The 12,934-nt window shown below is 36.5% G+C and overlaps 1 protein-coding gene across 1 annotated transcript in view; it reads right to left on the bottom strand.

Moving 5' to 3' along the window:
- LOC123527163 (sodium-dependent phosphate transport protein 2B-like) overlaps positions 1-12,483 on the bottom strand; it is a 28,297-nt gene extending 15,814 nt beyond the window's left edge. The window contains exons 1-6 of the mRNA XM_053528173.1: positions 12,424-12,483; positions 10,179-10,241; positions 9,854-9,983; positions 8,961-9,092; positions 7,253-7,396; positions 4,195-4,386 (exon numbers count right to left, since the gene is read on the bottom strand). Coding sequence (XP_053384148.1) covers positions 4,195-4,386; positions 7,253-7,396; positions 8,961-9,092; positions 9,854-9,983; positions 10,179-10,241; positions 12,424-12,483 — 721 coding nt within the window. The remainder of the gene's footprint in view (positions 1-4,194; positions 4,387-7,252; positions 7,397-8,960; positions 9,093-9,853; positions 9,984-10,178; positions 10,242-12,423) is intronic.
- Between the last annotated feature and the right edge of the window lie 451 nt (positions 12,484-12,934).

The raw sequence follows: 12,934 nt of genomic DNA, 5'->3' as shown, positions 1-12,934 counted from the left end.
ATTGAGTTGCAGCTTTAATTAAGAGAACATTGGCTGAGCATCTATGCGATAGGACTCATATGTTGTTGTTTAAAGACATTGTCCGAAGGGAACTTCGACACATAGACCAGTCAAGTATAGTTTCTCCAGCCTATAGGAGTTTAAGCTGCTGATTTTGAGTTGAAGGTTGACAGTTGAAACATTGAATTATTTTTGCACGATCCCTTGAATTATCTAGCTCATAATTGAAATCATTTACAAATCATTGGTACACGAATCACTTTGGCAAGGTAGCCAGAGGAAACTTTTATAAACAAGATACTTGGTCTCACCAGCTATACGTTTTAACAAAGGACAATTTACATCTTTTGTCAGCTAGTCTAAGACATAGTCACCTTAGCGGTTGGACCCATTTCATTGTTCAAGATACTAAAGGCGTAGGCACTTCCGTGGGTCATATAACTCGTATCCTGACAGATAGGTTTAAAGGGCAGCTGAGCAGATTCTTCTACTTGCACTGCAAAGCGTTTCTTTGTCGGTCCCAAGCAAGAGAAAAAGGTGAGGACTTTTATACTATACTGTATTCATTTGATCTGGGTCTGTTATAGGTCGGCTGATTTTCAAAATGTGTGCCCCCCTCCCCTCCCCCCACCACACACACACACCACCACCACCACCAATCTGAAAATGCTTCCTACGGGCCTGTATACAGAAGAAGAACATATATTTCCAGAATACTCTGTTACAGTTATATAATTACAGGTAACGTAAATATAATAAAATAGTGCAGATCAGTCGACCAAACCTTCGTTCATTTCTTGTCAGAATTTATGAAAGCCTTTCATAAACAAATAGAGTATTAGTCTGGTAAAAATAGGGTATCTCCGGATAGTAATGGCTAATAATTAACATCCGCACATCTGTATCACACCATAAAGACGATAACCCTATAACCCCGTGATGTGTCCCGTACTTGGACTGAAACAATTAAAAAATGTACAGCTTCACGTTTTGATGCGCCAAGCTCAAAAAGTATTTTATATAAATAGATGAAACCTTGCATGACTCTTTACCATGATGTGAACAAAAGTTACGTATAAGTACAGTTTTTAATATCCGATGATTTTTTTAAATATCACTCCTATGCTAGTTAAATTTCAATTATAATTATTTATTTCATTTCGAAGTGATGGGTTCTTTTCATAACATATTTTTTGTGTTTCATATGTATTCGATCAAATTTAGATTGAGTCTGTAGTCATTATTGTGTAAACGGGAATTAAAAAGACTGAAAACTAAAGCGTATACTTATAACTTTTGTTACGTGAATTATGTGTTTCCTTTGTCTCGTGGCCTTACTCAATCGGAACACCTCAATCGACCCTACTTTCGTTTTCCTTCACCATTTGCCATATACACGCGAAATTTAACATAAAACCTGTCTTATTTTACTGAAAATATATTCTGCGAATGAAATAAGCGCAAAAGTGCCAAAAATGAAAAATACGGTTTTTATGGGTACCAAGAAGGCACATTTTCGACGGAATTTCGGTGAATTGCTACATTACGACCTAAACCCTTATTAAAAAATGAATTTAACGACCGCGTTATACCCGAAAACACACGTAAATTCGATAAAATACTGCAAACCGAGCGAAATTAAGGCAAGAAAACGTATGGTCAAATGTTGGTGTCAGACCGAACATCTTATCATCAAAACTTGCATGGTGTCAGTAAGAACCTTTCCTGCGAATCATGTGGTGTCAGACAGAATATTTTTGTTTGGTCTACCCATCCGACTTTAACACCTCGTATTTTCGAAAGTAATGGAAATTTCGCCAGGATATTTGGTAGACAAAGAGATAAAATGTTGGGCTTTTTATTGAGGGAGACGCCAAGCTTGTTGCTTCAAAAATGAGAAAAAATCCTCGGTTAAATATCCAAAACAATGAAAATCTGGCCGTGGATTAGCCATCTATGTGATTATTTAGTGGTCTTTTTAATGCAGAAAACATTCCTTTAGATGCCTCTTTCTATCCTCAAAATTTGGTAGGAATCTGGATTTCATTGATTCACAATGTATATAGACAAAATTGAAAATACTTCCTTCAAAACGACAACAATCTCGTAGTAAAAGTGTCACGTTGTCCGATCTGGTGTCATGTTGTCCTGTGGTGTCGCGTTATCACGTTATATAGAGTGTGAGTACTTTTACCGAGATATTAGAGCAAACAGAAAACATCTTAATCAATTTTATGAATACATCCTGCTGTTTGGTTCCGACGCACTTGCAAAATGCGTAGGTTGAAATACATATAAATATTATGATGAATATTAATTTAGTATAGAAGTCCTCTTTTGAGAACATTAATTTTCTCCTGTAAAATGTATCAAATGTATTGGTCGCCCTTCTTGTCACTTCTTGTACATGGAGAAGTGAAATATGTTTTAAGATATGTGAAACATAACCTTTTAAGTACTTAAAGGACCATAATGTCGGTATGGCTGAGTGAAATCCTAAGCACAACTACATGCTATATAACAATCCTCTAATGTTTTATGACTCAAGTTCAAAAACGTATTTGAGATACAAGTGACACGATGTTTTATGCCCGTAATGCATACTTTTGACTAAGCCAAGTGCCATAAAGCTTGTCTTGCAAAGTGAAATCCAAAACAAAACTCAGTTGCACAAATTCACATGCTAAATAATATTCCTACATGGTTCCATGGCTCTAGGTCAATTATTTTTAAGATATATACAACAGAAACTTTTAAGCACTTAAGCCTTAGTTCGGCATGTTTGATAAACCGGAAGTGATGGTGTAACGTCATTTTTCCGGATAACATAGAATAAAGCCTGGATTCGGTGTACGGAAATGAAAATCATTTTATGAATAAATGGCAACCCCTGAGTAAATTCATTACCATGGTAACTTAACTATATTCCAAAGGTTAAAATATGATATTAAACACATGACATGCTAAATAATTCAAAATAATTGTTTAAACCCCGCTTTAAATGTGAGGATCACTTTAATCATAGGGAAATATCTCACAAACAAGCAAATGGACCTACACATTTTATGTCACCGTATCATATGCCATATATTTATTAACAACTGTGAGAAGTTTCATTAAAATTTACATTTTAGAAAAAATTCTGAAGGTTTGAAAAATCTGGGTTTAATCAAATCCTACATTGTAGAAATTGTGCAGAACGACCTTAATGTGTATTTGTTTGGCTGAGTGATATCCCAAACATAACACCAAAACTTCACATACTATATGACAATCCTTTATTGGTTTATGACTCTAAGCCAAATACTTTATGAGATGTCACCTCCACCACTAGACAAAGCCCAGTCATAGCCTGTCTTATTCTAACAACGCTCCCGTGTGATTTTCTGTAACTTGAACATTATCTCTTAAATAACCTATGATTGTGGTCTCATAGAAATTCTACAGGCACACCTTAAGATAACGTTGAGCTGTACATATGAGAACACATCACATTTACAAGCATGAGAATAGCTAAAGCAGTTTATTTGTTTTTGGTTCAATGGTTTAACGCCATTGTTCAACAGTATTTCTGTTATGTAACGGTGGGAAGTTAGCTTAACCAGTGTTCCTGGATTCTGCACCAGAACGAACCTGTTCTCCGCAGAAAACTGCCAACTTCCCACGAATCAGAGGTGGAGGACGAATGATTTTAGACACAAATGTCTTTTATCAAATCGTCACGGAGAACAGACAAAATAAGAATGTTTTATCCTTGATAGACATGCATATTACAGCCAAACATTTCTACAGTTGATCACAAAACTTGCCCGCCAAATGTGAACAAAACGTACTAGACACGCCATTCTCATTAATTTAATCACATGTATAAAGCACGATAACAGTTTGATATCGTTTACCTTTCAAACTATGTTGGGCGGTAAAATTTCAATGTATAACTACTTTGTGAGTGACTGTAAATAAAGCAGTATTTTGATCAGACAGGCTACACTTCGAATCGGCGCATGCGTCGGAACGAGCAAACAAACTCAAAAAAGGAGAATTTTCATTAACAAAATAATAGATAGTACCTTTAAAATGATCAAACTCATGCTTTGTACGCACCCACTTAATAACCGAAATGCTCAACCATTTTTTAAAAAATAAGTTTGTTTTGATATACTGTACTATGTTTGCTTAACAAAGAAAATATACCAGTCAACGCTTCTACAGGCAAAAGAATGATAACCGTGAGCCAGTTAAACATGTCGTGAACGGTGGCACCAGCAAACGCCCGTCGGAAATCATTCTGGTTGGCTATCTGGGTAATTGAAACTAACGTATTTGTCACTGATGTTCCAATATTAGCTCCCATCACCATTGGTATGGCATTTGATACCGGAATAACTGCAATAACAAGAGAAAAATAAAATTGTTAATGGGAGAGGTAACGTTGTTTCATTGTTAATTCCGTCTTAACGGCCGTCAGATATCATTACATATGTACTGCTCAAGCTCGAAATGTTCCCGCCGGCTCTAGCGCTGTGCAAATAGATTGCTAAAACGTTAACATGTATTGCGTTATCATTCCACATATTGTGGCAATTCCTTCCAGCAACTAAGCTATGACAAATCATTTAAGCAAATGAAGAATTTTCAAAATTGGCTAAGGAATAAGGAACTTATAATCATTTTAATATTCTGCAGCCATTTTGTTTCTATGGCAACAATAAACATAATGGCGGATTTGATTTATGTTTAACTATCTGAGTGTGTGAAAAGTGTTTTCAGATTTTTTTTTTTTAAACTAACTACTTTTTTCAACTAGAACGAAAGCTGCTGTCATGCTTTACAGCTAAAACTTAAGGAACTGTATAAAATTAACCTATTTCAAAGAGTATTTGCTAAATAGATAATACGGAAGTGTATCAATGACGCCATAAACACTCTAAAATGGATGCTTCCGTAATTGGCTTTTTCCTAATGTCAATTTTTAGCTCACCTGAGCACGAAGTGCTCAAAGGTGAGCTTTTGTGATCGCCCTGGTCCGTCGTCCTCCGTCCGTCGTCAACAATTTGGCTGTTAACACTCTATAGGTCACAATTTTGGCCCAATCTTAATGAAACTTGGTCAGAATGTTACTCTCAATAAAATCTTGGATAAGTTTGACACTGGGTCATCTGGGGTCAAAAACTAGGTCACTAGGTCAAATCAAAGGAAAAGCTTGTTAACACTCTAGAAACCACATTTAAGACTGTATTTTTATAAAACTTTGTCAGAATGTTAATCTTGATGATCTTTAGGTCAGATTTGACTCTGGGTTAGGTGAGATTAAAAACTAGGTCACCAGGTCAAATCAAAGGAAAAGCTATTTAACACTCTAGAGACCACATTTATGACTATCTTTATGAAACTTGGTCAGAATGTTAATCTTGATAATCTTTAGGACAAGTTTAAATCTAGGTTTAGTGGAGTCAGAAACTAGGTCACCAGGTTAAATCAAATGTAAGGTTTGTTAACATTCTAGAGGCCACATTTATAATTATATCTTAATGAAACTTGGTCATGATTTTAATCTTGATAATTTTTAGGTCATGGTCAAATCTGAATAAGGTGGCATTAAAAACTAGGTCACCAGGTCAAATCAAAGGAAAAGCGATTTAACACTCTGGAGGTCCCATTTATGACCATACCGTAATGAAACTTGGTCTGAATGTTAATCTTGATAATCTTTAGGTCAAGTTCAAACCCGGGTCAGGTGGGGTCAAAAACTAGGTCACCATGTCAAATCAAAGGAAAAGCTAGTAAACACTCTAGAGGCCACATTCATGATACATCTTAATGAAACTTGGTCAGAATGATAATCTTGATGATCTTTAGGTCAAGTTAAAATCTGAGTTAGGTGGAGTCAAAAACTAGGTCCCCAGGTCAAATCAAATGTAAAGCTTGTTAACACGCTAGAGGCCACATTTATGACTGTTTCTTCCTGACACTTGGTCAGAATGTTAATCTTGATGATCTTTAGGTCAAGTTTGAATCTAGGTTAAGTGGAGTCAGAAAGTAGGTCACCAGGTCAAATCAAAGGAAAAGGTTTTTAACATTCTAGAGGCCACATTTATGACTATATCTTAATGAATCTTGGTCAGAATGTTAACCTTGATAATCTTTAGGTCAAGTTGAAATCTGGGCCAGGTGGGGTCAAAAACTAGGTCACAAGGTCAAATCAAAGGACAATCTAGTTAACATGGAGTCAGAAAGTAGGTCACCAGGTCAAATCAAAGGTAAAGGTTTTTAACATTCTAGAGGCCACATTTATGACCGTAATGAAACTTGGTCAGAATGTTAATCTTGATGATCTTTAGGTCAAGTTCAAATCTGGTGTAGGTGGGATAAAATACTAGGTCACCAGGTCAAATCACAAATTAACCGCCTCGATAGCCTCGTGGTAGAGCGTCCGCTTCGAGTGCGGTTGGTCGTGGGTTCGATCCCCGGCCGCGTCATACCAAAGACGTAAAAAATGGTACCAGTAGCTCCATTGCTTGGCGCTCAGCATTAAAAGGGAAACTGGTCTCTTCTCTCATACCCTCATAGCGATGGATTCTATCAGGAATGAGGTGTCAAGAGTGATTAATATAAGTTGTAAACCTTCATTCACAATCGACCTAAAATAAATTATGTATAAAACAAATCACAAAGGAAAGCTTGTTAACACTCCAGAGGTCACATTTATGACTGTATCTCCATGAAACTTGGTCAGAATGTTAACCTTGATGATCTTTAGGTCAAGTTCGAATCTGGGTCATGTGGAATGTGACCTACTGAGCTACCTTTATTTAAAAAATACAGCCTTGAAATTTGGATTACATGAAAAGTTTGCACACCGATCTTAAAACTGACTTCAGTGACCATGAACGTGATCTACTGACCTACTATCTTCAGATGACCGATACAGGGCCTTCAGGGCCCTCTTGTTTCCCATAGATGTCAGATTTATGAAATTCTTGCAGTGTTATGAATAGTCGTATCAGATCAACTGGCTTATGTTTTTAGCTATTTATGAAACATGGCCGACATGTTGTTAACAACTATGGTTTTATTTTAAGCTTAACATAAATATCCATTAATTAAACACCGGAGAATACAATATTTTACAGAGCTAAATGTCGTTCTATTTAAAGAGCGTTTTACTATGACGAAATGTGAAGTTGGAAGGAGACCAAACGGATGTTTAGAAAGACTCATTCATATACTATGAAAATATAAAACTCTTTACTTTTTGCAGCAACCATGCTGACTACAATGGACGTTGTGGTTGATGACGACTGAAGCAAGACAGTTGCTAGGACTCCAATCATGAGGCCAGCCACCGGGTTTGAAAGAACTTGACTTTCTGCAAATGCTGATCCGGCAGCTTTACCTAAATATTTACATATAAGTGTCTTATTGCACATTGGTGTAGTATTTTATAATATCGCTGAGGGTGTCCTTAAATGTTATAATGTTACAGCTAAAGAAAATATGCCTCTCTTTTCGGGGGACTGAATCACGTTCCTCCGTCTGTCCGTCCGTCCAGCCGTCCGTCCGTCCGTAAGTCCAATTTACAATTTAATGTTAGTAAAATTAACTGATGGCAATGAAATAGAGTGTTGAGCTTTTTTTAATCAGTTTAGTTTGTTACTGATTCAATAACAGGTGATGATAACAAAATTATATATTACGTTCAGCACTTTTAACGATAACTCCATTTACGACAATATATCAATTATCTCTTTTGTTTTCAACATGTAAAACAATTAAATAGGAAGGATGATACAATCATAGATTGGAATAATTTAGGAAGCAAAACTTTCATAATTTCATAATAATGCCCGATTTAGCATTTTTGTACTTACCTTACTTTCTTTCACAATAAAGAAATAACTTTTGCTCCAAGAAAGGAAGTTTAAATATTATTGGCTGCACATATATTGCAATTAGGTAAAATGTAGAGCACAAGAGCCTAAATTCTTCTTACTCTACCAAATTATCTCAGAATTGGTTCCCTTTCTGTACCTTATTATTTACATTGGAGGCAAAAAAGTTTGCTTATGAGAACGGAACAGATATATTGCATTAAAACAGTTCTTTAAGGCAAGACCATTTTCAAAGGGTGTTTTATATTATTAGAACTATGCAATGTTCATGGACGATCTTATTAAATCAAACCTCAGCTCTTCAGTCCTTTGCATTAACCACTTTCAATCTGAGTAAAGTACATCTAAGACGTGCTATTGATAGCCTCGTTCTGACTACCCTTCCGTTAGCCAATCAGAGCCTTACTTACAACATTTTGTATGTGAAAGTAGAAGTTTAAAAAAAAACATATATTTAGCCTGGGTTTTTCATATTTACAATTCTTACGACGACCACATCGCGACTACGTCCTCGTGTTTTGAGAGAAATCATATATCATGGTACGGACTTGGTCACGTAAGGTGTCAGACAGCCGGTTAGCTCAGTCGGTAGGGCACTCGCCCTGTAAGCGATGGGTACCTGGTTCGAGCCACGGACTGGCTGCACATTTTTCTCACCGCTATTTTGATGGTTCAGCCAAATGCTTGTTGAAACAAGTCGTCTGATTGGTTCAAATAAAAATAGATTTGCGAAAATAAAAATAGCAATATCGGAAATCCAAAATATACAGAAGACGAATGTAAATGGGTCATTCTCAGATCTTCGTTTAGAAGATCAAGTACTTTAGTCAGATTGTAACCACTTTATACCTACATGTATACAGTATACTTGCACCTGTAGATACTACTTAAACCTTGTCATTTTAATCGAAGGAAGGTTGTCAATTTCTAATTATATTTCAAACAAAACAAACTTTCATTTTAACAGTACATAAAATATCAGGACATCCAACGTTTTTATTCCAGAAGATTTGTTTCAAGTTTAATCAATACAGAGGTGCGTAAAATGTATTGTCATATAATACTCACCACCAATAAGTTTGAACGCATTGCTTAGAAAGTCCAAGGAGCATATAAAGAGGTATAGTAAGCCTACGAGTACAACCAACTTTCCAAAATAATCCCACAGTAGGCGTTTGAATTTTCCGCATGTTGATAAATCTAAAAAAGGAAAAGTGATAAGCATTTGAAAGCAAATTCGTAAAAGTTTTTTTTTTAAACTGTATACTGACCTATTTCTTTGCTTGACTGGCACCGTTTTCTGATTGCTCGGCGATTTCTATTATTATAAGTGAATATTAACTGTTTGCACTTTCTTTGACCTAACCATGTGATCTATAACATTATACTGGAATGTGAGCACTATGATGAAAGGAGCAAAAATTTAAAAATCAACTGAAAATCGCTTTGTTGACCGTCATAGTGTCGCGCTCCGCCACACTATGACCACACTTCCCACCTTCACGCTTCGCGTTCATCGAAAGCAAGCGCTGGCCGTCACTTTGAAATTTGACTCCTTTGAGAGTTAGGAAATAACAAATTATACAAAATTAGAAAATAAAGCCGCAATGGAACAACGTAGAAAATTGACAAATGATGTTAGCGAAAGATGTGTTCAAAATAACAATCATTCTATATATCCGTGATTTACACCTTTTTCACACATTTTCTTTTAAGTATAGTTTAGTAGGTATAGTCTTTTTACCGTTGCAAAACATTAAAATCCTGTAAGACAAGAAAATGCTAATCAACTCTTAACGAAAAAAAATCAATTCGCGACCAGTGTAAACGAAAAAAAAACAATTCAGGACCAGTGTCATATAGTTTTTGATTTGTCAGTATTAGCATATATATCTTAATTTTGTTTTAAATTCAAGCGGTTTATCTATTATCAAGATAATATTATAAAATAAGTGACCTACCTGACCAAGGAACACCCTTTACATAAACATTTGTGATTTTCCAAGGATCTTCTTCCTCATGTACAACATTTACGTCAGAGTCGTCTTGGTACGGAGTTCGGTCTTTCTCTTTTCTATCGACGCTTAATACCTAAACATGCAGGACTTATGGTCATAATGCCTAAGTATGGACTTGATTCACAGAACTTGATTTAAAATGGATAATTTGGTTAGTAGTGACGTGGTACATCAAAAACATACGGAATATCCTCTGTAATTGTAATAACTTTTGCACTTAATCCCGAGAATATGGAAAAAGAACTACATAACAATAAAGTACACTTACAATATCTCCCTGATCATTTTTGTCCGAGACATACAACCGATTTGTGATAGCGATTTCCTCGTTCTGAAACAAGAATATAAAGCTATACGTTTAAACATCAATAAAACACACTAGTACAAGAAAAAAATTCAAATGTTTCAGATGGAAATAGAATTAGTAATTCCAGTTGTGAGACAATGTGTTAGTATTGTGATGAAACCGAATGTTTCGTTGATGATAATGATTATTTATTAAAAGGGGATCGATCCCTCTACGGTAACATGCGATATACCGAATGAGATATATATACTATCGAATTAAAAAATGTGTACTTCCGACACGTGTACAGAGCGTCTAACTTTGGATTTTTTGGAAGAATACGCAGTTTCCTTGTGCCTAATAAGCGTCCACATGACTTGTCCGAACCGCAACGTCTTGCACATCAGTACTGATATGGATATATGGTATGTATACACGTAGTGTGCACTTGTAAATAAAAGCACCTAGTGAGCACAGTTCATATAAATAACTAGAATGTGTCTGTAGGACACAGGGTGTGCCTCCCACTGGTACATTTGTCACAAAACAGGGACAATAATTCAAATGTTTGCAGTCTTAATGGGGTATAGCCTCAACAAACATTTTATGAAAAGGATTCATTATTCTAGGCCATATACTTTTTGAGCTATGAGCATCAAAAACAAAAAAAAATCCACTATAATTTTGGCTATTTCAAGGGCCATAACTCTGTAATAAGCTCTAAGATTCTCAAGAAGAATGCCAAGTGTGCAAGGTCACATCATGATAAAGACTCGAGCAAGGTTTCATGAATTTACATCAAATACGTTATTAGCTAGGCACATAATTAGGTGAAAATGTGCATATTTTACTATTTTAGGGGCTATAACTTTAAAAATAGGGGGTGGAGCCAGCCAAAAAATAAGAGATGTGTAAGTTTATATCATGATAAAGACTCAGGCAAGTTTTCACCATTTATATTAAATGCTTCTGAGCTAGGTGCGTCACAAGATGAAAATGTGCATTTTTGACTATTACAGGGGCCATAACTCTGAAAATAGGGAGCGGAGGCAGACAAAAACTAGGAGGTGCGCAAGTTCAAATCATGATAAAGATTCATGCAAGGTTTAATCAATTTAAATGTAATACTTTCTGAGTTAGGCGCATCACAAGGTGAAAATGTGCACGTTTTGCTATTTCAGGGGCCATAACTCTGGAAACAGGAGGCGGACCCAGATGAAAGATAAGAGGTGCGCAAGTTCATCTCATGATTAAGACTCATGCAAGGTGTCATCAATTTATATCAAATACTTTTGAGCTAGGCGCGTCACGAACTTCGGACGGACGGACGGACAAGACCAAATCTATGTTCCCCCACCATTCATGGGGTGTGTCGGGGTGGGGGGGGGGGGGGCACCAAATATACCTTTTTGAGCTAGGTGCGTCACAAGGTGAAAATGTGCATTTTTGACTATTTCAGGGGCCATAACTCTGAAAATAGGGGGCGGACCCAAATGAAAAATAATAGGTGCGCAAGTTCATATCATGATTAAGACTCATGCAAGGTTTCATGAATCTATATCAAACACTTTTTTAGCTAGGCGTGTCACAAAGTAAAAATGTGCATTTTTGACTATTTCAAGGGCCATAACTCTGAAAATAGGGGCGGAGCCAGACGAAAAATAAGAGATGCGCAAGTCATATCATGATAAAGACTCATTCAAGGTTTCATCAATTTATATCAAATACTTTTTGAGCTAGGCGCGTCACGAACTTCGGACGGACGGACGGACAAGACCAAATCTATATTCCCCCACCATTCATGGGGTGTGTCGGGGAAGGGGGGGGGGGGAGCACAAATATACCTCTCCGGAGGGTGCGTCTATCCAAGAGGCGGAAATTACCTGTAATACAATACAAAATGGACAGTGTTGTTTTTATTACAAAATCCACCTTAAACTTGATAAGGAATCGGTCCTACATGCAGCGACGAAAATCGGAATCGACATGCGATATACCGAATGAGATATTTTCTATCGAATTAAAAATGTGTCCGTCCGTGCTGTCATTAGACAGTTCTTTTTAAATGTTATGGGATGAGTTGAAGTCGGATCGATTCCCAATTGAGGCAGTGCCTTATTTCATAACTTAATAACAAAATATAAATACCTATATTATCAAACAGTAAAATTTGAGCCGTTTTCTCCGAATTGTCAGTCGCACGCGGCGATTTTTGTTTTTGTTTTACCACCATGATAGCCGATTTAACTACTATAAACGACCGTCTAGCACATGCATGCCAGTCCATTTTACAAATTTATCAGGCTAAAGGTTAAAGTCGCAGAAAAGTTTAATTCCTTTAACAGCTGCCTTTTTTACTCATTGAATGTTTTTGTGGTCAAAGAGGTCGTCATCATCAATCATCATCAACCAAGTATAGAGCTGAGATCTGTAAAAGAACGTAATTAGTTCAGCGTCTTTCGTTTCTAGTCCGGCATGTCCACATTGACCATAGCTTTATCAGATCAAGTGGTTCCAACGTTGTTTGAGCGGTGAATTTTACGCAGAACAGATGGAGAAATATGACCGTTTGTGTAAATTTCCTGTCTTGTAAGTATGATTTAAAGGAATTTCTACCCGTTATACACCGAATTGAATGAAAACGATGGGTGCACCTGGAGCGCAAATGTCTACGTTTCTTAGCACATGTGTCCATTCAGCTGAGATTTGTTCTGTTTATTTATACACTTCTGTACAGT

This window comes from Mercenaria mercenaria, chromosome 1, assembly GCF_021730395.1.
Source record: "Mercenaria mercenaria strain notata chromosome 1, MADL_Memer_1, whole genome shotgun sequence".
NCBI lineage: Eukaryota > Metazoa > Mollusca > Bivalvia > Venerida > Veneridae > Mercenaria > Mercenaria mercenaria.
This window is presented reverse-complemented; position numbering and strand designations above follow the sequence as displayed.